General features: G+C 36.8%; 1 protein-coding gene across 1 annotated transcript in view; it reads left to right on the top strand.

The window, feature by feature from the left end:
* The window catches only part of LOC134528927 (uncharacterized), a 79,066-nt gene extending 52,609 nt beyond the window's left edge, over nucleotides 1–26,457 (top strand). The window contains exons 22-41 of the mRNA XM_063362596.1: nucleotides 857–939; nucleotides 4,528–4,554; nucleotides 4,690–4,835; nucleotides 5,577–5,714; nucleotides 7,710–7,883; nucleotides 9,048–9,287; nucleotides 9,963–10,954; nucleotides 11,420–11,588; nucleotides 11,726–12,336; nucleotides 13,991–14,207; nucleotides 15,186–15,438; nucleotides 15,904–16,153; nucleotides 17,800–18,094; nucleotides 18,199–18,427; nucleotides 19,624–19,827; nucleotides 21,552–21,715; nucleotides 21,809–21,952; nucleotides 22,068–22,536; nucleotides 24,366–24,568; nucleotides 25,368–26,457. Coding sequence (XP_063218666.1) covers nucleotides 857–939; nucleotides 4,528–4,554; nucleotides 4,690–4,835; nucleotides 5,577–5,714; nucleotides 7,710–7,883; nucleotides 9,048–9,287; nucleotides 9,963–10,954; nucleotides 11,420–11,588; nucleotides 11,726–12,336; nucleotides 13,991–14,207; nucleotides 15,186–15,438; nucleotides 15,904–16,153; nucleotides 17,800–18,094; nucleotides 18,199–18,427; nucleotides 19,624–19,827; nucleotides 21,552–21,715; nucleotides 21,809–21,952; nucleotides 22,068–22,536; nucleotides 24,366–24,568; nucleotides 25,368–26,255 — 5,896 coding nt within the window. The 3' untranslated portion in view covers nucleotides 26,256–26,457. The remainder of the gene's footprint in view (nucleotides 1–856; nucleotides 940–4,527; nucleotides 4,555–4,689; nucleotides 4,836–5,576; nucleotides 5,715–7,709; nucleotides 7,884–9,047; nucleotides 9,288–9,962; nucleotides 10,955–11,419; nucleotides 11,589–11,725; nucleotides 12,337–13,990; nucleotides 14,208–15,185; nucleotides 15,439–15,903; nucleotides 16,154–17,799; nucleotides 18,095–18,198; nucleotides 18,428–19,623; nucleotides 19,828–21,551; nucleotides 21,716–21,808; nucleotides 21,953–22,067; nucleotides 22,537–24,365; nucleotides 24,569–25,367) is intronic.
* The last annotated feature ends 1,316 nt before the right edge of the window (nucleotides 26,458–27,773 follow it).

The following is a 27,773-nucleotide window of genomic DNA, read 5'->3' as shown; positions in this document are numbered from 1 at the left end:
CAATCCTATACACTTAGTTTTATACAATTTATGATATTATACATTTAATATTATAACACGAGCTTAAAATGTACAGCATTACTATCTGAGGTGTATTTGATATGACCTATCAAGATTGAAAGAAAAATTGATTCCTCTACAACATGAAATAAGTTTAAGATGTAGCCACATACTTTGATATATGTATTTTGTGTGCTTCAATTTTAGAAGTAAATTCTTCTTCTTTGCTTTTCCTTATAACATATTTAAGGTAATTTTGCAGTTCTTTTTAGTTATTACGATTTTCATTATTTCATTATTAAGTTATATTTGTACAACACTTGTTTATAAAATTGTAGTCACAAACTTTGTAACATTTTAATTTGAGGCTTTGAAATGTAAGAGCACAATTTTTTCACTATTAAAATAGTAGGCTACTTGCTGGTTTTCAAAAAAATGTTTACAATCATACGCTCCAATTTAATTCATGAAATCAGAAGATAACGTAGACATTTGCATAAATTTAATGTTCCTAAAAAAACTACGGCCCCATATAAAAAATTAAAATTGTCAGTATATTAATAGAATGTATATCAATAGTGATTAATAAAAAAATACAGGCTTGCTACAGTTTGAAACACTTGGCAATTTAACAATTATTTTTAATACTGTGCAACGATGGCAAATTAGTTGTGCTAATAAGTTAGAATACAATTAGATGCACGTGTGAATACTTTAGCAGCCCTTTGGCAACAAAGTGTGGAAGTAAGCAAGAAATTCATGGCAATTCGCAGCGCTCTCGACTTACGTAACGAGAGAATCTGCTGAACTCGAGGGTCTTGACTTTGGCCACGCTCGCGATATCGGCGTATATAAGGGCTCCGTGGAGGCCAGCCACTCACTTCGTCTTGTTGCCCGCCAAGATGTGGTCGTGCAAGCTACTTTTGCCGATATTGGTCGGTGAGTATCACGCCCAAACTTGCATTAAGATGTTAATATCTTCATTGGCTATCTCTGAGATTGCTGTTAGCATAAAACTTAAAATAAATTTCAATATTTTTTTTCCTTAACGTTACTATCCTGTGCAAATCTTAATATTTTTCACTTTATTCTTTTTTTAATTATACTACCTGCAAATACCTAAAAGAGGTTGCGCCAGTCACCGACTCTATAGATTACTTTTTTTAAAATAATATTTCGTATTATACAAAATTTTAGCTAATTTCATAAATCTGAGGCAGCCGTAGTTGTTGACATCGTTTGTGTGTGGCGGTCAGGCTGCATGTTTGAATTCCCGCCAGACTATGCAGATGCGTGTCATTTTTTCGATGTGAGGTTGAAATAGTCAAGTTATTTTAAACACAGTCGGATTCAAAGGACCCTTTTCACGTTGTTGTTTGGTTTTTACAAATAAAGTATAGTTTATCAATACTCATTTGAACTCTAATATAATAATAATAATAATGAATTCTTCCAGTGTATGAATTTTTAAAATTCATTTCTAAAACTTTCACTTGTTTCACGTCATAAAGGTAGTACTTTTAATAGAACTTTATTTAAAAATGAATATAAAGAGTAGGCAATATTTGTTTTATTACTTTTTTTAAACATGTATCCACTTATGGGGTTAGCTGCTACAATGTTTATAAATTTGTAACACTAAATTCTGAGCTCCTCTTTGATTGGTATTTACCGCATCACAAAAAGGCCTGGAAGCGAGTGCTGGCCTGACAAGGTACAATAAATTTATTATTTTTAAATGTCAAGAGGGGAATACCAGATCGTGTAACATAATTTTAGTTTAAACTCTACAATATACTGTTGTAGACTTATTGTGGACCATAGAAGCCATTTTTGGTGACTAAATGAACCATAATTTAAAAAGAGAAACAATATTCGTTACAGCCGAGTAGTTGAAGTGATTGACTTGTTCACTAGTCGTTTCAAAAGATCTTCAATTGCGAGAAGTAAATAAGTAGATGAACAAAGAAATCTCAGTTCATATACAATTTAGTATGTGGGCGATGCCCTTTTGGAAGTTGAATAAGAACATACATAACCATAACTTAAGTTTTGAGTTAAACCTCTGAATTCACAAGGTAAAAAAAAAGGGATTTACAAAAATATCGGATAGCCGGCCCGGGGAGGGGGGGGGGGGAAGGAAATGTTTGTCACATTCTTCCTTAAAAACAAACTTAGATTAAAATATCGCAGAAAAAAGTAAACGAATGGAGCTGTTAAAATAATGTAACTATAAAATTGCCTTATTAATAATTTAGGTTTTAGAACATTATATCCACTCACACTAGAGCGAACAATAGACATTGAGTATTTTTAAGTAACAGCCTTGTAACAAACTTATCTTCTTGCCAGCTACGCGGAGAAGATCGTGATGCATAGTCAAAAATATAGGAGGCGAGCCAAATACAAGGGGGCATGCGAAACAAGGGTACAGGGGTCCGAGTTCATACGGAGTATTTGGTAGCTGAGCCATCAGATGAGTTCGGCCAGAAGAGAAGATGAACCGCAATACGGAGGTGTAGTTGGACCCACACTAAGCAGATTAAACGATCATGCGTAGTGAGTAAAGAGGAAATAAGGCTCAAAAATATGAAAAATTGGAACCAAAAATAAAAACCGAAAATAAAAGGAAATCTCACTTAACATCTGCAGTCGGTATCACTGAATTTACGGCATTTTGGTGACGGGAAACACCCGCGAACACAACGGACAAACTTGACGAAACAAAAGCTAACTCACTACATATAGACAGGAAAATAAAGTAAAAAGGTAGAGGGGAAAATACGCCCCTTTTACGCGACTACATGCTTAGCCCGGTTTTCTCCCGAACTAGTCACTAAGTGAAGCTCCGAGCACGGAGAGAGTGCGATCGGACAGAGTGCGCGCCCGGGAGAAGACAGAGGAGGGAGGATCGCCACGCCTAATTCAGGGGGGCACTTGGGTCCGAGAAAAAAATGGAGGATTCTAAGGTCTAAAGAGGGGGGAGAAGTGGCCACGGCCTGGAAATCGGCGCCATCATAGGCAAATTTTGGAACTAGGAGTGGCTCGGACATACAGTACTCGGAGGGGCCAGCAGATGGTGCCTCAAGCTAGGGAGTAGACATAGGGTATGGCGGGCGACTCTAGCGCCCGGGGGAGGAGGAAAGGAAAACACTCAGCACAGCACTGGGTTCGTAGAACAACTGCGAATGGTGGGGAGGGGAAGGGGCGGGAGAGCTGACACTGAGCTAAGCCGGCTGCGTTCAGGCACGGCGGGCGCATCGGAGTCTTAGTGGAGTGCCTATTCGTACCGGAGGAAGGCACGGTGGCGTGACTGAAAGCGCGGTGCCTGCACAGGTCACCTGAGGCTGTACGTGATGACAGGAGGAGGAAATATTACCTGATGCGTGGGACAGAGTAGCATGTCCGGCCGCTCAGTGTTGAAGCACTGGCCGGGTACTACCGACTGGGTAAAATTTAAATTGGGAGTGTCCCCATAAGAAGCAGTAGAACAAAAAAATACAATCTGAGCCCCTTTATTGCTCGTCAAACTCTGGAATAAATGAAAAGGGTAAAACTGTGCCGAGAAGTCACTGATTTGTGGGCACAAATTAATAAAAAATTCACGATCGATATTTAGTATAGCAATGAATAAAGCGTTCTAAGTTCAAGCATTGAATAAAAATAATAATTAGAATAATAAATGAAAAAAAATTGGGAGATAATTATTTGCTGTTTTATTTTTATTTTAACATTTCAATTCTGATCTGTCGTTATTTTGTTAAGGCTTTACTAAAGCATTATAATATAATGACAATAATGATATAGTTGAAATATATAAATTAAAATGACGAATAAAACATATTTCTGTACTGAAAAGTTTATAAATAAGTTTGAAAGGGAATGAAATAAAGTTATAATTAGATTTTTGTAACGTGTACAGAAAAAAGTAATTTAATTCATCACTTTTTTTTGTATAAATCTATGCATGGTAATAATTCAAATCACACAGTTATCCACAGAAAAGGAACTTCAACAACATCATGGACTTGGAAAAACATTTAAAATATAAGTGCTCAAAAATGCACAGGGTTGGTAAATAACCCCCCGACCTTAACCTTGGCTCATTAGTGTGATGCCTTAGAATTCACAGCCAACTAAGACTACGACTACTCTTATAATGAATTTTTTTTATCTTGACCTCTCTGTTTAAATTTAAATTTAATTTTATACTGACGATATGCCAAATGAACAAAACAACCAACAGTGTTGAGTTATTGCTCTTAGTAAGCATTTTAAAATTTATAACTTTATTTTGATTTTAAATAACTAGAAATAATTTGGTTTTGAGAATTTCCTGCCTTTTATAATTAAAAAAAAACTTTCGTTAGCTGATGATTTTTATATTAAAATAAAAATTAACTGGGGTTATATTTGTTATATTTAAACTACATAAGACGTAAACATTCTCGCTTTCTCTGGGTTTGTTGTTTATAGCTGAACTTATTTTTGTACATTTAAGCAATGTTTCTTAATTTTTTTTTCCAGCAGTGGTGGTTTCGGCATCCCCAAGCGGTGAGTAACATTATGTCATACTTATTCCACTTAATTAATATACTTTATTCAAATATACGTTATTTAAAAATATAAAATATTAATAGCGTTATTGTCGGAGTAACTGCAAATATTTCTCGTCTCGTTGTTCTGCAGCGTGGAAGTCGGGCACTGCGTACAGATATCAACTGTCAGGCAGAACTCTGACCACTCTTCTCCAGGGACAGGAGTCATACACTGGTATCGCACTTCAAGGACAACTGGAGCTGCGTCTCACCAACCAAGATGTCCTCAGCTCTAAGGTGAGGCAGCCTGCCACTCAAGCCTGCACCCTGTGGTTCTGCTTCATTTTGAGTGCATGCGTGTAGGTGAATAGAGGAAAAGAAAAATTGTCTCAGGACAGCTGCGTTTTGTATTTGTGAGGTAGTCGTTTACAATATATTATTTAGAAATTTTTGTGATGGTTTGTTTCGAAGTATAACGGTACAACGAAAAATGCTTAAATTAATAAGAACGCATAGTGTGTTCAATTTCACCAAATAATAGTAATACTTTTGATTTTCAACATATTTGCCAAAGTAAATAAGTGAGTGTTAATTTGCACGTACAATATAGTCATATTTTCAGAAATATTTTCATTGAATAAACAAGGTTTATATAAACGAAAATATCGAATAAACTTCAACCCACGCTGTTTCCAATAATAGGTTGTATACTCATTTTTGAATGAAATAAATAGAATCTTCGGAAGGGGCAAAATTTTATGTTAAATGAAATTAAGCCTTGAAAAATCATATTCTAAATAGATAAATAAGGTTCAGCAATGTATTATTCCCCCTAGTTATTTTATGAAAGTAACATTTGGCCATAAGATATAGAGTTACTAAAAAAATTAATGAATATTAATGACAACCTTGATTTTCTTGCAATAGAACCAAATGAAACATAAAAATTAAAAATCATCTATAAAATAATTTTTACAAAACACCTTCACAATGAAACTATGTGAAACTAATGGTATGTGTTGGTATTGTGTTTTTCAGATTTTGCATCTGAAATATGCTTCCGTGCACCTGAAGTTACCTGGTGGCTGGAACGCCCCCATTCCAGAGAACAGTCTGGATTACAAGACTTTGCCTCTTTCAGCTCAACCGTTCGAGATTAAACTCAAGGATGGTTTGGTAAGTTTTTATTTTTAATTAGAATGAGTAACAGTATAAAATATATCTTATTAATTGTTTTTACTGAAATAATTGCGAATTACACCCTTCTATCCATGAACTATGTATCAATTATGACAGAATATGTTTATGATTTTGAATTAAATATTACGCTTATTTTTTATCTGTCTTCAAGTCTTTTATGTTTTGGAACTTTTAATGTATATAAATTACAATTTATTTTCGATCAACAAATTATATATTAAGCCTGTATATTTCCACTCATTATTTTAAAAGGATAGAAAAACATTATAAAATTTCTAGGAATTTTAAGTAACAAAATATTTACTAAGGAAAAAAACCTTATCTTGCTTTTTTAATAATAAGATGTAAAAGTCAGGATATTAAGTGCTCTGGGGACAAACCACAGATAACTAAGTAATAACATAACTGAAACGTTTCTGGTTAAAATTCAATGTTATTGGCCACTTTGCGATATAATTATAAATTTTGCAACATAAATTAATTTCACTCCCTTTACATGTTAAATTTTATAGTATTTTTTATAATTTTGCAGTAATATAAAGCAGAATAAATTTATCTTGAAGAAATTACCGCTATGTCATGAAGATGATAGTATCACAGAGTGTGTGTAATCCATTTAATTTTGATATGGGTTTGTCTTAAAATACTTAAAAGGTGAACTTAAGAAAACATTATGCCAAAAAATTAATTTAATGAACTTCTTTTATTTTAAAATGTTTACGAGTGTAAATGATTCACGCAAATATTAAACAATAATAATATAAATGGTACCAAACACTCGAAAAAATAATTTTGTAGTTTAAGTTGATATTTTTTTGTTGACATGTAAAACTCGATACAATTAAAACATGAATCATATTCAGATTTTATAATGTTTGGTCTCACCATGCTCCTGACAAGCTTTAAGATGTTTTCACTACTTTGGTGATTAATCCATCAATCCACTGCAACAACGGTGGGTCGTAATTAAGCCGCATTGCGTATTTCACGTGCCAATAGTAATCCACCGCCCGTTATTACAAAAACTAGCTAGTCGTCTTGTCAAGTTTGACTCACGTGCGAATTACGATGTGGGAACCGACGGAAAGTGATCAGAATCAAACACGTCTAAGTACTCACATTTTCAGGGAATTATTTATGGGAAACGAATGCCTGACAAGCAATATTTGTTCGGAATCATACAGAAAACCGCTGCAAAACACTCCCACTTCAGATAAAGGAAACTATTCATAATGTGAAATCATTATTCGAAGTAAATGTACCTACAGTTAATTTTTTTTTCATTTTTGGCACATTTAAATATAAACACTACGAGTATGGTTAATTAGTGTAAACTAATTATTTACTTTTAAAATAAAAATATATTTATTCTTGAAATAAAATTACCAATACAATTTCTGAGAATGCCCAAATAGGCATTTATGTTAGCTGACTAACAAAGCCATTCGGTAGATTAAAAAAATTCAGAATTTATTCCAGTCTTAACTGTTTTATTCAAGGCCCTGAAATATTGACATTTCTTAGGAAATAATGTGTTACTGCAAGTAAAAGTCTAAAGTAATAGTTGCTGAAATAACCTAACTTGATGTTACTAAAATCACAATTGTATTATTTTTGCTAGTTATTTTGTGTCTAAGACTTTAATTACTCATAGAATGTGTGTAAGTTTTCGGAGTGTGGGAAATTCGAAGAAATATTTTATTGCTTTATATGTTGACATATGTTTTGAGCTATATATTTGTGTATCAACAAATTACCAAAATAGTATTTATTAATAACGTTAAGAATTTATATTTCATTACTGTGTTTGTTTAGTTTTTTTACTTAGAAAAATTTAATTTCTTTACATGATGATATCATTTTTTATGCGCGAAATTTCTTTGTGTCCAATCATTCGATTCCGGTATTATCAAGTTGTATTAAGTTAATAATAACATACAGTGTTCTAACAACATATTTCAACGTTGACAGATCGACGGTTTGGTCGTGAGTGGAGACGTGCCAGACTGGGAACTCAACATCCTGAAGGCTGTCGTCAGTTTGCTGCAAGTTGACACCGAAGGCAAGGACCTCATTCGGGACAGCCACAACGCCAGGCCGAACCACACGGCTTCCGCGCCGAACGCTGTTTACAGGAAGATGGAGGTAAGGCCATTCAGTTGCACTGCGAACCCTCTCCAGTCATTTTTGTGACAGCTGTAAAACCTGGGTGACACCCCGAACTGTTCTGATTTTCTGTGTTAAGAAGAGAAACTTAGCCATCGGTGACAGTACATAGTGATGTGGCCCATCAACCAACGTGACCAAGAGTGTAGGCAGAATTTAATTTCGGGAGGAGGGGAGGATAAGACCACTTTGCCGACTGTTTGCTTTCAAATTATTTCCTTTTTTAGTGGCGATAATTATTTCTATTTAGGATTTCGGGAGGATAAATACACCCTCCAACCCCCACCACCTTGCATAGGCCCCAGAACGTAGCCCCATCAGAAATGAGAAATCTCATCGTGACCATGTGCAAAGAGGTTTACATTTTGTAGGTACAATCAAAAATTTCAGATGGTCAACATTCTAATAATATTTGCAAACAGAATGCACAAGTCTGTGAACTTAAATTTTCAACAGAGGCAATGTACAAGTCGGAGCCTTTTCAAGCAATAGCATCACTTAAACTATTAACTAGGCAAGACACAAACTTACAAAAGTAGTTTCGGGACAAGCTCTGTAATATTTGTGTAGCTCTACATAGTTGGACGAGTGATTTGTGATTCTAAGTTTAGTTTGATGTTTAACCCACTTTATAACAACAGGCAAATATTATTTCACTTCATAAAAATTTATAACATAACTATATAAAAGATAATATATATTTAAGATAAAATAAAATAAATATTGTTTGAAGGCAAATTTGTCATATTTCAATCCATAACAAATGTAAAGTTGCTTGGCTTCTGGGTTGTAGCCACGTCATAGGTAACTGATGCTATGAAGATGGTGACTGCAAGGTTGACCGAAACGTCTTTGAGATCTTCACCTTTGACGCATAATAGATTACTGCTACCCTGAGGATGGCAACTGCAAGGTCAAGTGTAACGTTGGCGAGATCTTCACCTTCGACGCGTAATAATTACTTGCTATCCTGAAGATGACGAATGCAAAGTCGATTGAAACGGTGGTGAAATCTTCGCTTTCGACACGGCTAGAACCCAAAAGCCAAGCAACTTCAGACAATGGTCGAGAAAGCCTGCAATCCTCATGACAAATGTAAATGAATGATGTGAACACAGGGGTGTGTTCTGTTGGTGGTTGCAGGACTCGGTGACAGGCAACTGCGAAGTGCTGTACGACATCGCGCCCCTTCCGCCATACCTGGTGCTGGCTCAGTCGCACCTCGCGCCTCTCCTCAGGAACATCAAGGACACTCCGGTCATCGAAGTCGTGAAGACCCAGAACTACAGCAACTGCGATCCGAGAGTGTCCTACAGCTTCGGTTTCCCTGGCAACAGCGAGTTCCAGCATCCGGACGAAAACCAAGTTGGCGAGTTCCTTTCGGTGAGTGCAATTTCCTCAGCTGAAACGCATGTTAATTGAAATACACGAGGGATATTTGTAAAACTCGGTTGGTACAGTCGTAAGCATATTTTACTCATAATATTGGGGCGGGTTAGAGTCACACTTAGAATGTACATGTATTATGTTTACTTAATTTATTAACCATACCTTACTCAGTCTTTCTCATAAGTTTGAGAGAGTAATTCCGTCAAAAATAAATGATTAATTGAAGATAGTGTGCTATTTAACCAAAAATAACATTAAGCTTAAACAATTAAAAATTGTTTGCTATGTTAAAATAATGTCTTAGGAAATTTTAAATAGTTGCTTCTCATAAAAATAATAAATGAGATTTTTCCATTTTATATTAATTAATTGTATTTCCAGCTAAAAAAATGTTCAAACCTTTGAAGGTAGTCACTACAGAAATTAAGACAACACAGTAATTACATGAAAATTACAAATAATAAAAATACAGGAAACTGCATGACATATAATATATTTTGTGGAGCTAAAATGAGATAAAATATATTACTTGAACAAATGGTGGAGTAACAATCAAAAAGTTGCTTTAAATTTGTTTTAACAGACCGAGCAAAGAGAACAATGATGTGTGTGCTATTAATTTGTAATTTATTATGCCCTAAACATGTTTTGTTTTGTTGCTTTTTACAGCGGTCTTCAGTATCCCGAATTGTCATCTCAGGAAATCTCCGTAGATACACAATTCAGTCTTCTGTCACGACAAACAAGGTGATCGTCAGTCCAATTCTCTATAACAAACAGAAAGCGATGGTGGTCGGAAGTCTAAACCTGACTCTGGAATCACTGAGATCAGCATCTGGATCCTCACCAATCGTGGCCAACCGCAAGGAAGTGAAGAGACTGGCGTACTCGTACGAAAATGTGTTTGGATACGAGCGGGAGTCCTCGGAGAGCCTGCAGAGTGACGCCAGCAGCAAATCCTATTCCAGCAGCAGCAGCAGCGAGGAACAACCCAACACCTCGGCCTCCAGCAGCCGCAGCAACAGCAAACCGGACGAGGCTCCGAGGAAGCTTTGGCCCGACTCCATCTCCAAAGAAGACAGTAACGAATCGCCATACACCAGTGAGTACCGCAGGAATCACGGCCAGTCCAGCGAAGAGGAACAGTCGGCAGGAGACCGAATGAAGAGATCGGCGTACATAGACCCAAAGCGCATGCCACAAACGTACTCGGAAGAACTCGATGGTGATCAGCTGATGTCTGAAACATTATCCAAGGAGAGGAGCGCTAGGCGCAGTTCCGAGAGAGACAATGAAAGTGGCAGCAAGATCTCCCGAGAGAGTGCCTCCGTATACGAGCACTACATGCCTTTGCCTAGTTTGGGGTCTGCGCCAAGTCTGCCAATGATGCCACTTTTCACCGGAATATCTGGAAAATCTATTACTCATAAAGTAAATGTTGTCGAATCTGTCCGCAAAATTTCATCGCTCATTGCCCGTGATATGATCGACCAGAACGCCATGGTAAAACTGAATTCTTTGGAGAAGTTTACGATCCTCACTGAGGTCATTCGCACGATGAGCTTGAAGCAGTTGCAAACGGCCACATCAAGCCTCTACTACAGTATGCCATTCTTGACTTCAAGCGAAAGTGAAAGCCAAACATTGCGTCAGAATGCATGGTAAGTCTTGTTTATGCTCGGCCTTACTCACCATTTTGGGGTTTTGATTTTATGCTAGTTCCCAATTTTTAGGAAGAATTATCTTTTAACTGGGACTATAAAAGTGTAAAAAAAGAGTCATTAAAGAGATAAGTTATATTTCCTATTTTTTAAAGTCAGAAATAAATTATACTACGTGACTGAGGCCTAATTATTCAAACAAAACATTTTAATTACAGCTATATGCCTAACTTCTTACAAACATCAACATATATGTGGTATACATCTGGCTACCGTATTTGTAACAAAACCAAATTTATAATGCTTGTTTAGTTAAACACAAGTAATGATTTAAAAATGCAATATATCCAACATGGTGTGCAAATGTGAGACATAATGTTTCCTGGATGTACTTACTTGATATTTGTTTGCTTTTTCGGTCATGAAAATTGAAATAACGGTTTGGGATATTTCAAACTATTTCAGGGTGGTATTCCGGGATGCAGTTTCTCAATCAGGCACTGCTCCTGCCCTAATGGCCATCAAAGATTGGATACAGTCCTCCAAAGTTAAGGGCGAGGAAGCTGCTGAATTAGTAGCTGCTCTTCCATCTTCTGCCATCACACCTACACCAGAATACTTAAAAGAGCTTTTTGTAAGTATTTCACTTATGTTGTTATTAAAAGTATGTTATTAAAAGTATCTGATCTACAAACAGCACCTTTACTTGTTTGCTCAGACGGTTTTATAAATGAAATAGTTTATTATGTTGACTTAAAATATTATTTTCAGAAACTTGCAACATCACCCGAAGTTAAAAAACAGCCAGGCTTGAACAAAACTGTAATCCTGGAGTTCACGAATCTTCTGCGGCTATCTCAAATAGACAACGCAACGGCACACAAATACTATCCTGTTCATGTGTTTGGGCGGTTGGCTTCGAGAGCTGACCCAGCGATTCAAGAGGAATATCTCCCATACCTAGAGCAAAGTCTGAAGGAAGCAGTATCTCAGAACAACAGCGCGAAGATCCAAGTGTACATCCGTGCCATCGGAAACGTTGCGCATCCTAGAATTCTGGACATTTTCGAGCCATACCTCGAGAAACAGAAGACTGCGACGACATTCCAGCGCACGTTGATGGTGGTCACGCTGAACCAGTTGGCGAAGCTGTACCCGAAAGTGGCCAGGAACGTGTTGTTCAAAATCTATCAGAACCCAGCAGAAGCGTATGAGCTGCGAAGCGCGGCTGTATTCCTCCTGTTCTCCACCAACCCACCAGCGGTGATGCTGCAGAGGATGGCCGAGTTCACCAACTACGAGACTGACATGCAAGTGAAGGCCGCAGTGATTTCCGGCATCAAGTCCCTCGCCAGTCTGAAGGGTTCAGCTCACCGTGAGGTGTAAGTCAACCCGCAAATTACTAACGTACTTCCAAAGCGTCATTTAGTTTAAAACATTTGCAGTTTACTTATAAGCTTGCAGCTGAAAACTAATTATGCCGAATTTAAAAAAAAAAAAAACATTTTTAACTAAGAAATGGTCAGTATCAATATTATGTTTTGCAATAGTCAGTTCAAAATAATTTTCATAACATTGAAGGAAATAATAGTTACCTAGTTTAAGAAAAGGAATATTTGTCCGTGTCCCAAATGTCATGGGAAAAATTTTGACATTCCAACTAAAAAAATGGCATTTGGAATAAAATAAGTATAAAGTTTAAGTTTTTCAGTGAAGTATTTTTTTCTTATGTTGAGTTTCCAGACAAAAGTAATCGTAAAACAATTGGCATAGCAAATACTTTTAGGGAAATGTTACTTCCTAAATTTAAACAATGAAGTACTTAAGTTTTATGTAGAATGTGTTTAATAATATAGGAAAACACATAAAAATTCCTTTGCACAAATAGTTTTTGCTCAGATTTAAACGAAATATATTTACATTGAAATTTATTAAGTAAAAAAAAAGTATGGGACCTAATGATAAACTTTAAGTTAGTTACTGACTTTACCATGCACAATCTCAAATTACTAAATATCCAGAATAAACGAAAAAGATTTTGCCGTAAAAATTCTTCCAACAGTTATCATGGCCACACTTAAATTATCCATCCGCTATTAGGAAAACATTCTTTACTTTAATAACACAAATTTTTGTTTTAATAAGTGCATTGCATCATACAAACAATTAAAACCAAAATGCAAGTCTTCATTAGAATTTCGAAGTACTTTTTACTAAAGTGATTAGTTATCAGTAATATATTAATTTCTTTTAATTTCCAACAACCCAGTTCTATAGTTAAGTATTATTCATATCAACGACATTTTTACAAATATTTAACTATACAATGATTCAAAATTCGCAGATGTATAGTTGGTGAAGTTACAAAGTGGTGATACTGTTTGCCATTATTATATGAGGAGAATCTGAAATCACCTGTTAGTTCAAACACAATATGGGTTTTTAATTTTACCGATATTTTTCTAAGGAGAAAATTAAGGAATTTTTTTCTAACATTTTACACTCTGCGTTATTGCTTTTAGTGCTAAACAAATGGACTTAGCATCTTTAACATAGAAGTTCAAGTTTACTAATGCTATTCAAGTAGAGAATTTTTCACCTCTTGATTTATATTTGTTTTATTAGCGTTCCATTGTTACAATTTCCGAGAAAAAAACTGGACGATTAAGGTTTATAATTTATCATTCTTAGGGTGTTATAGAATGGTTTACTGTTTTCGTTACTTAATAATATGAAAGACACAAAGACCACGTGGGCAAAATTTATTCAATTTTCATTATTAGTAAAAATTAAGTGGTTTATTTTAAAGGGATATGACTAGGTCTGCCACATTTTAACGTTTCAGACTTCTATTGAACAATTTTTGAGCTGCTTTGAAGTACCAGATTTTAATGCTAAATGTCGAAATTTCAGAAAACTAATACGCTCTAGTCATTTGGTTTAATGTTTTCCGTTAAAAGTTTATTTACTTAAAATACGCCAAAGGTTTTTTTTTCAATTGCTGCAGTAAAATACATAACTGATTCTGTTCCACAGTGCACGCATCGCAAAATCAGCCCTCAGCATCATGAACAACACCGATGTTCCTCTGCACTTCACGGGCACGAACATCAGAAGCAACGAATGCGAAGACCTTGCACTCGCCTACAGCCAGACCCTCAACTACATCGGCAGTGACGACAGCATCCTCCCGAAGGCAGCTTTCTACAACGTGACAAGAAACGTTGGCGGCTTCAAAAGCAGCTTCTTTAGCGTAAGTGTTCTTATAAATGCACGCATATACTTCATTAATTATATGCCCAAATTAAAATTTAATGTTTTTAAAATTATTTAAACGATATCATAAGCTACAAACAATTTTTTTTTAATTGACTACGAATTTAAAAAAAAATAATTGATTATTAATTCAAAATATTATACATTATGTATTTAGGGAAATTTTAGTAGGAGTCATTAACAATATCACATTTCGTATGGTCACGCGCGTTTAAAATTATGTTGCAGTAAATGTAATGTTAACGTCTTAAACTTGTGTACAGAAAGGCTTAACATGACATTACCTCAGAGATTTTAAGGGAGCCAAACCAGATGTCCACCCATACGGTGTCGGTAATTATGAGTTTTGCCGGTAGTGAACATTGCCTTGTCGCTTCTTACTTTGCCATATTAGCGTGATGAACTGGCGTTCTAATCCAATGTGGAATATTTTGCAGTGCATGCTCGTATTAGCGAGAACATTCGAACGAATTAATTACCGTTTGAGGGAGTAAAATCCTTAATTATTTTTTTTCCATAATTTCGTGTATTCCCTCATTATTTTTAATAAATTCACAGTATACCTATCGTTACTTGTTTATAAAATATTTTATGAATTTGATAAGTATTTATTACTTTTTTTGATTAATACCAAATTTTATGTCAAAACTAGCATGGAAGAAGACTTTAGTATAAAATCTCAAAAATGTTGATATGATATACATATAAGATTTCTTTGATTAATATGTGCCCGTTATAATTATGGTTCTCTAGCTGCCATTTTGTTCCTAACACATCCACGTGGGACCACCACAAACTGTTTTCTGAAATCCATATAAGTCATCCATAAATGTGGTAGACGTCTGAGCTCAATTGATTTTCTAAATTTATGTGGGCAATGATAGGCACAGGTACAATTAATTTGTATATAAGATTGTAAACTAGTCACATGGTTGATTGACTCGTCCCTGTGCAGCTTGGAGGTATGGTGTCGAGTGTGGATCACCTAATGAAGGCGCTGAAGGCTCAGAGCGAAAGCAGCGAGGCGTCTTCAGAAGAGTCGTACGAGCAGCAGTTCAACAAGAAGTGGACAGTTTCGAAGCTGCGTGAGGCACTCAACTTCAAGACGAGGCCCATCGAACCACTGGAAGGAAACCTCATGCTGAAGTTCGCCGGAATGTCTCGATTCTTCGCCTTCGACGAGAACACCATAGAAAAGATTCCTGCAGGTAACGGGTGAATTTATTTGACTAAAGTCATTGTTTTCCGTAATTCTTTTTGATAAGATGACATGCTGCTTCAAATCACTTTTTTTTTTTAATTTAATCCGTTGAATGTCATATGACTTCACTAAAACCTCAAAACCGTAACCATCAGGTTTTTCAAGGGAGAGAATACTTGGTTTCTATCAAATATTGTCGTATCAGACATGTTCTAAAATTTCTTGAGCAAGATTATTCAGTCATTATTTATAATTTTTAGTGATGCTGAGGTAAAAGTGTTTATCCCAAAATATGTGATATTTTTTTAGAAATGATTAGATGCCATAATTTGTCATACAAATTGAAATTGAAACCAAATGTCCGAAAAAATATAAATTAATGCTTTAACTAAACATATAAATTGAAACAGCTCAAGTACTTGGATACTGCAAGAAATAAAGTTTACCGTTGGTGATTCGTTCTCGGTTGCAGTGGCCCAAGGAATAGTGGCAGCTCTTGGTTCCGAGAGGAGTTTCGGCTTCACCAAGTTCTACAACCAGTTCCCGGTGAGGCTGGCGTTCCCCATGGCTTCGGGGTTGCCCTTCGTGTACGCGCTGAAGACCCCCACGGTGGTGGCGGTCAGCGGCAATGCCCAGATCAGGACTCGGCCCGACCCATCCAGCGGCTCCAGGGCTTTCAGCGTGCCGAGAATCGTGAACGCCACCGGCGAGTTGGACGTCTGGTGAGCGACATCGAACACAACTGCGCTCAAAGTGCCGCCAAGTCAGTGATCAGAAAACTGACTTCCACATGGCAATACGAGTCTGCACCTCTCACGAAATTATGGTTCTCACATTGAGGTAAACAGTTTAGAGGCTACAACTTCCTGGAAGAACGAGTGTCCGATGAAATCAACAAACCAGTATTTCTCACAATATTTGCAATCCTCACTTTCCTATATTACATACAGTTTACATTCATACATTTCCACATAAAAAAGAGAACACTAGTAGATAAAAGACAAAATAATAAGAAAATTTTGCAACTGTTTTATCTGAGCATTCACTTATTTAATAAGTCATGTCTAGAGTTTTCTGAAGTTTCTGAATACTGAGCACCGAAACAGAAAACAGACGCTATTCAATAATGCTGCCCAACATCAGTCACAGATGATGTTTAGTTTGGTTTAGTTAATCTAAATCAGATGCAAAAACATTTTTTTTCTAATTTGGTTTAGGTTTTTGTCATTAAACAATAAGTAAGGTAAACATTTTACCCATCCTTAGCCATGCTATTCTATAAAATAGTATTACGTTTAAAGTCTTTGGTTTCTGTATAAATATTGTTGCTAAAAGAGTAAATGTTTTTTTAAGAAATAAGATTGTGAATAAATCTCTACAAACCATTGTAGCTCAGTCAGTTACTTTGTAAAAGCAAAGTCACATGCGATCACTACAGAATAATTAATGTCGCCTCGCTTTTAGTAAAATTATTTAGTCAGCCATTTCATATCTATATTTATATATTAGAATGGCAAGATACCCTACTGTAACTCATACACTCATACATTTAGTTTAAGGTATAGCCGCCTGGCTAGGCCAACAAATGGCGTGAATATCTCTATAATTATACAAACTGCTCAAGATTGATTTACGTGTATAGTTACGAATATCATCTAAGATTCATTACACCTGCATATACAAGTGAAGTTCTATAGCGTCGTTTTTAAAACTTGTTTCTAGACAGTAGAGAGGCTAACGTGGTTTTTGAACGAACGTTTTTGGGCGTGAAGAATTTGGCACACAGTATTGTGAGTAGTACAGGCACGTGCATATAATTATAGGGTATTACTTAAAGTCATACAGAGGCGCGTTACCAACCCGAAGACTGCACGCCAGTTCGGTGCTGGCGCGTATAGGCGAAGAGGTGTGAGATGCGCCAGCAAGTGTCGCCCTTAGCGCCCCTGCGCTTCTAGAGCTCGTGTACACAGCCAGGTTTATTTAAAGCTCAGATCTTCAGTATATAATTATTTATTATAAATGATAAAACGTCTAGAAAAGATTCACCTTACTCTCTGGTGGGAGCGTCACAGAATGACTTTTTTATGAGTACAGAGTTGAGATACGAATGGTTCGGAGCACTCTGCAGTCTTAAATGTTTCGTAGCTTCAAGCCATCCATTTACATTTATAAAGTACACACAACGTATTTATTATACCTGAAAATTTTAATTCTCAAATATATTATAAGAAAGAAAAGTGCATTTGATTTGTGTCTTTTAAAGTGATTTTTGAAGTAGAATGTATCGTCTTATAGTAACATGATACGTTTATTGTTTTCTTTATTAAGCTTTTTGTTTGTGTTACTGATTAATAATTTCATTTTATAGGTACGCTTCTAAAATCAACGCTGAAATAGGGTTCATCACATCTTTCGATAGCAAACACTACATCGCAGGCATACAAAAAAATGTGCAAATAAACCTTCCGGTCAGAGCCAAAATAGACATAGATGTTCTGGAAGCAAGTATTAACCTGTCGGCAAAGCCCATCAACGAGGAAAGAGAAACCACAATATTCCAATACAATGTAGAACCCTACATCGTGAGACACGACATCCTGAACTTGAAACCTGTTCAAGAAGAAGATGATTACGAACAGATAGCAAACAACCGTTACCCTGAGGTAAGACGATGAACTTGGATAATGCACTCTCATGCATGTCATAACATTTCAGTAGAATAGTTCACGCAATATACTCAAATTAATATTATTTGCTTTTCTTTCAGTTTGAAAAGATTTATGGCGAGCAAAGCACAGGAATGGCCTTCTCTGTGCGGTACAACAGCAGTGAAAATCTTAGCCCTGTACCGAAAATATTTGCCGAAGCCATGAGAGACCCATTAATGCTGCTTTACTATCCTTGGGCAGAAAACCAACTTAAGTCCGAAAATGCAACTGTAACTTATAAACCTCTTCAGTCGAGCACAAAAATTCTCACAGCCTCATTATCCTATGGTAAGAAAAACTTATGTTTTTGATAACCTTAAGAAGCTTTACGAAATTTATTTTAACACAGTATTATTGCTCTAAACCAGTAAAAATATTTTTTTAAAATATTTAACTAATAGAGAATGATTTCATTTAAGCGGAATTTAGAAATGGTGAAGTGCTAATTGTACACTTTTACTGCCGACGTTTGAACATTTCAGGTTCATTTGGAGGATTTCTAATCGAGCTCGTTCTGATCTAGATGTTCTGATATACCATATACTGAAGTAACGTGTTCTGATCTGTACCATGTTCTAATAAAGAGTGTTCTGTTCTAGCGTGTTCTGCTCTAGCATGTCAGATCTTGCGTGTTCTGATATATCATGTTCTGATATAGCATGTATAAACATGGCCCTATGTTCACGGTTTTGGCTAGGGTTTCAAATGTTTTAATATGACTAAAATGAGTCACTCATTTGCAAGACTAGGCTTATTACGAAAACTATATGACAAACACAAAACATAAATGTGTATAGCACCTACTGCATGATAACATATTTCTTAGCGTTTACACACAACGCTGTTATAGATAAAGTAATTTAAGTGCGTACACATATTTCACAAATTCTGAATTTGCTTATTGTAAATTTTAAAAAACTTATTTTATTATAAAAAAACAGTTGTTTGTTTTGCAATATGACCGGGGTAGTTAAATATTTTAACGTTAATAAATTATAAAAAAACAAAATCTGTTATATGCAATATGATCAAAGTTCTTCAACAAACAACAAATCAAACCAAATTAGCATTTTAAGTATTGAATGATCTACGTAATTTTCAAGTCTGAAACATTAAGATATTTAAATATACATTATAATGTAGAGGATTGTGACTTTATTTGCTATTCAGCCGGAAATTAAAATGAATCATGGCACGCATGAATTGCTATACTGTCACTGAGCGAAGCAGAATTTTTCCCAAATGATGGTCGGCACCATGTTTGCAGGACACGCAAAACGTTGGCTGAAGTTTAGTATTTGCATTGTGGAAATATTTATTTAGTACCGTATGTCATGTTCATGCTTATTTACCATCCCAGGTCAAGTATCGTTTCCACAATGTTTGGTGGGTTTAAATATGACGACGGTCGGTAGTGACTCGAACTACGTCGGAGTGTGCCATGTGCTGATTATTCCTAACTCTGCTTTGCCTTCCCATCTCAGCCCAGAGGCACGGCAGCTACAAGTCCACGGAGCAGCCCATGGAGGAAGACATCGAAGGGAGCGTGCACCCAAGGAGCAAGAAGTCGACAAAGCGGAGCCGCCGAGGACACGCCGAGGCCGAGGCTCTGTTCAAGATCGACCCTGAGTCCAGCAAGCAGCAGAGGCTGGCCGAGCTACTCGACCAAGTGGACAGCGGCATTGCAGGCAAGTGCTTCGTTTCTGCGCACTTACCAGACCAAACATGAACTTTTAAAATTATTGATAGAGACCTGGATTATTTTAACCACCAGTTGGACTGTAAACATCTATACCTTAGCATTGCTTTGATGATTGGATCACACTTGTTTGGACACTCCCTCTACGACTGTGGACCAGTCAGCTACAGGCTAGCGGTAGTAATACCAAATAACATCGACCCACTCAGAAGCATGGGTGGTTATACTTAAGAAATCAGCCAATATGGAAGCATATGAGGATACAGTATACACACGACTGCGAATTTTGGCCTGATACCAAATGATTTCGCAAATTTTCCTGGTCATTAATTATTGGAATCAGAGTCATCGATATGTTCATATTATTTTTTTAAAGTATCCGTTGTAAAAATACTTAATTTATTAAATTATCATATGACTCATAAAAGTTGATTAAGTTCGCTTCTAAATCAATATTGCAAATTTCTTAGTAGATAATTATTAGTAGAACATTTAAAAAAAATTTTTTTAATAAGTTTACTAAATTTTTTATCAAACGCCACTACAGATCTTCCGCGCGATAAATACTTGGAAAGTATATAACAATTACATATTTTACATGTTTTTAAGTTGGATAAAAATGTGAAATTTTGCTAAACAAACAAATAAAAATTTATTTTAGTTAAGTATATTAATAAATAGTTCAATACCGGATTACATGTAACAGTAAGGAGCAAGACGTGGTTCAACAAATAGAGTGACATTACTTGTATCGAAATGTTGATCGAAACATAAATTCATGTGACATAAGCTCTTGATGAATTGAGTTGCATGCGTTTAGTTAAAGTAAATAATTTCGTATATGGCATAACGTATCGTTGAAATCGAAGTCACAGGAGAATGAAACCAAGATAATATACCACACATCACAGGGGTTGCAAAAGAAATACACCTTTGTGTTTGCTAAGGTGCATCCGAGCCTTTACCTGTAATGCCTTTGAGAAACCTTCCGGAGCCAGGGCTCGGTGTTAGTGACAATGTTTGCAGACTACCTACCCCCACCCCACCCCCACCCTAAACACGAGGGAAAAATCGACCTTAAAAAATACATTATGTAAATAAATGATGTTCTATATCTTATAAACAAATTGAAGACGTGTATATTTTGAAAACGGGTGCTATATAATTTTGTGTATGTTAGTTTTCCATGAAAGAATTCGAATAAAGTTTAAGTACGGTAACTAACTGTTTTTTTTATCAGGAAAGGGCAAGTTTGGCTGTTTTACTAGCCTAGTCAGCTGAGAACTGGATATGTACCGATGAAAACATATTTGGGTCTTCGGATTTGCAGAGAATCGCGTGTTAAATGAAGTCCGCAATACATACGAGTTCTTTGTGGTCATCAACTTATTTGTTATTACAGCCACGGAACTGTTACGGAATGCTATAAAATAATAAGGCGGTTCTTAGCAGTGTTTGAGGCTAACCTGTATTGCGCAATTCACAAACATTCCTCTATTTCTCTTAAAAACTGATCACACATCTATTTCTCTTTCAGAAACATATTTATACTGCTGGAAAATAATGCGCTACTTTGTAAAGTATTTTATTTATTAAATTTGAAAAAAGAATAATTTAATAACTAATTCGTTATAAAGAGTGATGAAATGTATGCTGTTCATTTAAGAGTTTACAGCTGTTTATTTACAAACCAAACCATTCTCGCCTTTGCAGGAAAGACCGCTTCGGCTCTAGACATCTGTGCTAAGTTCGAAGGAGAACGCAAAGCGACTTTCGTAGCAACCGCTGCCTTGGAACGAGGCCCGATCGACGAAAACTCCCACTTAATTGTTGCAGTCTACTCGAACTCTGTAGAAGAAAGCGAACAACCGCTGCACGTAAGAGACAGCTATACAAAATTTCCTGTTTCAAACCGTATTTGTTTTCACGCATTACTTGTAATTTACCGAGGTGTGAATTTTTGTTTCTAGGTTTACTTGAACGTGAGCACCCAAGAACCAAATGTTCCTTTGATTAACTTCAAGAAAGCTCTGAAAGCAAATCCAATCTTCAATGTAAATGCCTCTCTTTACTTTGACGAACCATCTGGTGAAAAGAGTTACATCATAGCACAGGTAGGTGTTAAACAATATGTCACTTACTAAAAGTGATTTTTCAGTCACAGGGTAAGCGAATTTTTGTCAAATAAAAATACACAAAAATAGTAATTAGAGTGCAATTGCGTTGCAGGCGAAGTTCAACCAGAGCGAAGCTCGGCGCCAGTACATCGAGCAGCACCCCATGGCGCAGCTGTGCGAGAGCCAGATGGCCGAGGGCAACAACGCGCTGCCTGCTTGCCGCAACGTCACCGCAGAGGCCAACTACATGGACCAACTGGAGATACTCGTGGACTACGACAACCTTCCCGCCGCTCTGAAGAACGCCACGTACAAGTCGTACAGTTTGCTTCGCTCTCTCGTCTCCAAGTACGTGGACGAGAACGTGTTCCCGGAGAGCACCACGCCGAACCACATCAGATACGTGTCGAAGCTCTCCGAGGACCTGAAGGAGTTGAACATATCCGTGGAGTCGCCCCTCGGCCACGCCCAGCTGGAGGAGTACCCGCTGGGACCCGTTTCGAGCCCACTTCTCGCGGTGCACCCCGTGTACTGGGCCGCAGAGCGCATCTCCAGAGTCATGCTCGAGGACCAGTACAACCGTGAGTCACGTGCTCGGGTTGTCCGCAAGGCCGGGTTCACTAGCTACTCGTCGGCGAAACCAACTCGTGCGCGAGCCAATTAAACTGGGAGTCATATTCGCCAACTCGCTTGAAAAAGGTTTCGTCTTGATGTTATATTTTTTTCTTGAACCACATTGATTTATAATTTTTTTAATTTTAAATAAAATGAAATATATATATATATAGTATATATTAACTGTTTATCGAGACTTCCACGATCAATGAAAACAAAATGGGTAGGAAACTAGTGTCAAGAGTAGTAGACTGTTTAATACCTTACTCCCTGTACGGTAAGTTATTCACTGTGAATACCCTAAGCAAGTTTGGGGCTAAGCCAATGAATTTGCTGGACAGTAGCTAGTAAACTTGTCTATGGTAATTAGGTGTTTACGGTTTAATGGAATATTTTAACTTGTTAATTAAGTTACACAAAACAACATATTTATTCCCTTTATTATATAAACCTATCAAATATTGCAGTCAGCTTAGAGATTTCTAATTAGTTGCCTAGTATTTGGTTGCGAAGCACTAAACATGATATTATGCAAACTTGTAGTATAGTTTTTCTTATGTATTTATTGAATTTAGTTTTTTATCAACTGTCACTTACCTAATAAAAATATACTTATGCGTTTCAGATGAACCATTTAGTATATCCACCGGCAATATCTTAGTCATTGTATCATTCACTGATTTATCTGACAAATTATTTTTATTAATTATATCTACCAAAATGATTGGTTATCGCCTCAAAAACTGTCATACTGGGAAAAAGTAAAGTAATTTATGGAGAACTATATTACACTTATAGATTTTTGAATTAAACAGACATTTTTTTTTCATTTCTCATGGATTTACGAAACGTATTTCGACTAATTTATGTGTCACATATTTATTGTAACCCATAGAATAAAACATGAGACAGCAAATTTCAAACATCATGACGTTTTACACTTATGATAACAACGAATAATTGTAAATCAAATTACTTTTCGCGGTTCTGTTGTTTTCTCTGGTTTTTACATATATTATGTAATTATTTTGTGCATTTACATAGCACCTTTGTATGCATTAAAACACGGTAATTATTTATCACATTTATGTTTGTCCTGAGATGAATATGTCTTTTTACAATTATTCAATACAACGCTAAAGTAGTTATTTATTTTCTGTTATTACAAAATGTAAAAGTGAAGTTGTAAATTGTAACGATTAGGCGCACAAATGAAATTGCTGCGATTTACAACAAATGTAAAAGAGACATGTTATTAGTTATACCGGTTAGCGTAGCTGCTTTCCCGCTTAGACCCTTTCTATTTACGCGTTCATCAACTTCATTAGTTCAAATGAGACATTTTATTCACGGCGGAGCGTATTTACAAACTTTCGTTTTGTAAACCGGAACGCTGGTAGTTATGACGCGCAGCGGTCGAGAGCTTCCAAATGCCATTGTGCTGTATACAGCGCTGCTATCAGCCGCGCGCACGCATAGTTGCCAACACTGTCACTCCCTCCAAGGCCGCCGTCACGGGTTTATTTTCCTTTGTGTTTGGCATGGAGTTTTACAGAAAAATAAGTCGGTGCAAAATCAGTAAATTTGATGTTGAATGTTTTATTTACGAGATAAAATTGAGGAAGAGTTTTTAGAATACAGGCTCTGAACCCTATTAAAAAAGGGAATTTAGGAAGCAGGAGATTTTGTTACAACTGCATTGGAAACCACGCCACCACGGCTGTCATCAGCGTGAATAAAAGAGGCCTGAGCCGACGTGCGGCACGTTGTTGAATGGCGGTTGTTGTTGTTACAGCCAAGTGCTCCGTGGGTGGCAGTGCCGTCAGCACATTCGACAACAGCACGTACCCGATCCACTTGGGCAGGTGCTGGCACGTGGCGATGATCCTGGCCCCCAAGCAGTCAGCTTCAGCCGACCACCGCTCCCACTACGTGCCGCAGATCAACCAGCAGAACGACGTGGCTGTGCTGGTGCGGGACGCCGAGTCTGCCAAGAAGGTGGGTGGCTTCTTCTGGCACGTGCACATCAGTCCACTTTAATACCAGCCCAGTATTTCATCTGCACCTAGGGAAGTTTGCGACTTTCATTACAACCGTAACATAAAATCTTAAAAGTTAAAAAAATAATAATTTAAACTTAACTGCCGTGTTGAACCAGCCACCAAATTGCTGGAATATTTCCAAAACCATTACAATAAGATCTGAAAGAAAATATTGTATTCTTTTGATATTAGCTTCAGCTCCGAGTTAGACTAATCTAAAGCCTATACATTTTACCTGTATATGCATATGTACAACCGAATATATATATATATATATATATATATATATCAATGAGCTATTGACATTAATTTTTAGGTCAGGAAGAATAATAAATAATTTGAAAAATACTAAACAATCGTTGAAAAAATTTAATAAATTGTGATCGGGGTGAGATTATTACCTAAGTATATACAATTTGTTTAAATAACTTTCCTAACCAAGAACATAGTTCATTATAGACAGAGTTTCTCAAAACTTTTAAAATTGAAGCAAAAATATATATTTATGGAATATGTTAAGTAACAATTTCAAATGTTTATAATATTTGTGTCATTTATTTGAAACATGATGTAACTACACTCAAGAAAATCTAACAGTGCACAAATAAATATAATCTCTTTCAATGGGATTTAAAACATTTATTTTACAGTAGGTACAAATTTTATGCCATCGAATTTCATAAACATTTTGCAGCAATGTATATGCAAAAACTTGTTCCACAATGATTTCCATTGCTTTCATATTTGGTTTCTAGGACGTGAAGATCATTGTTGGGTTGGACGAGGTCGATATTACTCCGTCGTCGCTGATCCTCGGTGAAGGAGAAAGACAAAACTACGCTAGCGCCAAGATCCAGGTGAATGACCACACCCTCAACATCCACAGCAACAACGTGACGGAGATATACAACGAGAAAGGCGACGTTTGGGCTCAGATGTACTTCATGGAACCAAGCGCGCTCAAGTTGAAGTTCCCTCTCCACGGACTCAAGATGCTGTACGACGGCGAGACTCTGCAGCTGAGCGCGAACGACACGTACAGAAACACCGTCCTAGGACTGTGTGGCACAGCCGATGGCCAGAAACGCACAGACTTCTTGGCGCCCAACGGCGCGCTCCTGAACGCTTCGCAGTTGTTCACGGCCATCTACTCCATCCCAGAAGAGTGCCAGGGACCAGCCATGTCACTCCGGCGGAAGGCTTGGCAGAAGGCTGTGGTCAGCGCGCGAGACGAAACCGAAGCTTATAATTTCATCGACCCGATGGACTTCAATGGAGGCATCTCGCTGAGTTCTTCGAGCTCCAGCTCGTCTTCGGAGAGCCAAGAGACCAGTGGCGAGCCCGCCGGAGGTCCCTCTCGACCCAAGGTGCCCATCAGAAGCCTGCACGTCATGCGCACGACGGTGTTCGACGAGGTCAACGAGCTGTGCTTCAGCGTCCATCCTCTGCCGGCCTGCGCGCGGGGCGCCCGTCCCTCGGCGCGAGTCGAAAAGAACATCCCCGTGTACTGCCTGCTGCGCAAGAACCCCACTGCGAGGAAGCTCAAGACCATGGTCGACAACGGCCTCAACCCCGACTTGAGGCGGAAAGGTGCCACCAAATACCTCAAAGTCAGTCTGCCCAAGTCTTGTGTTAGGGCTTGAATTTCACAACGACAGTAATTCTGCATTGCCAATGACACTCAAATGGTTATAGTATATACAAATGTGTTGTATATTATACTACAATACTTCATATTGTATTTGTAAATCTTATTATTTTAAATCCGGATAATACTTACACAGTAGTACAAACAAAATGTGAAATAAAAATATGGAAATAAAAGAGTAGTTACATGAAAGGTTATTCTATTCTTTAATTACAGATATGTTTACTTCCTTTACATTCTAAGCCTTATCCTTAATTACCTCAGATTATTAGTGCAGCAGCACAAATAGAAATGCGAAGAAATTAATTTTTCATAAGTATAGGCTCATTTTTAACAGGAAAAGTTTGTAACTTTACTTAATCATATTGTTATTACCTATGTGGGTAGAACTGGGCTCGTAAAGGATAGCCCAATTAGGTTTTATTACAGTTTTGTTAATTACTAGCTGCAATGCCTGGCGTTGCCCGGGCTGAACACAGGGTGAAGGAGACCTTTTTCGAAATCAGATGTAGTTAGTAATTGTCTTCTTAATATGAATGTCAAGTGTGAAATTTAATTTATATCACTTTCAGATCCCGACAGACGTTGTTCTGCCAGTTTATAGTTATTTACCTGGTCTGTATGTAATTTAGACTTTATAAAGCAATATAGAAAAAAGCTGAAAAATAAGAGATTACTAATATTGAAAACATTCCATTATCTAGCTAATGCTCGGCCTGCATTGCAATGCCTCATTCAGTTTTGTTATGTAATATGTTTGAAGTAGTTCCAGATATACAAATCATCTATCCATCTCTCTATATATATTTATCTCTATCTACATCTATATACATCTATGTATCTCTCTATCTCTATTTATCTCTTTATATCTACATATATACTTCCCATAATCTCTATATCTTCTATATATAAGTCTCTATATAGCTCTATACATCTATAGGTATATATTTTTATCTAACCCATTTCATTCTCTATACCTCGCTCTATCTCAACTTATCTCTCCGTCTCTATCTCACTCTATATATATCACTCTATCTCTGTCTCTCTTTTATATTTAAATAAATTGTGTCATGCGTGCGCACTTATACGACAAAAACAGACGAAGTGCCGCTATATAAAATGAAATAAACACATTTTTTGACACGATTCGTGCTCCAACTATTGAAAAATAGTTATACCGTCTCAGTAACCTTCATGGGCATGCGCATAACAAATCACCAAAATTTAATCGCAATCGGATGAATGGTATAGGAACGCATACGTCACAAACAAACGAAAATTAAAAACATGACAAACGCATCAAACGATGGTGCGTTTAAAATTCAAGGCAACTCTATCTATTGACGAAGTTAAGAACAAAACTGTTATTAGCACCTTTATGTTGCTAGCCGCTGCGAGCTCCACTAAGCGGACTGGTCTCACCAAGGAGAAAAATATTAATTTACCAGACCTTACTATGTAATGATCGTGTGTCAGACATAGAGAAATGACACTCACTATTTGTATGTCTATG

This window comes from Bacillus rossius, chromosome 2 (assembly GCF_032445375.1).
Source record: "Bacillus rossius redtenbacheri isolate Brsri chromosome 2, Brsri_v3, whole genome shotgun sequence".
Lineage (NCBI taxonomy): Eukaryota > Metazoa > Arthropoda > Insecta > Phasmatodea > Bacillidae > Bacillus > Bacillus rossius.
Note: the sequence above shows the minus strand (reverse complement) of the source record. Positions and strands in the feature narration are given on the sequence as shown.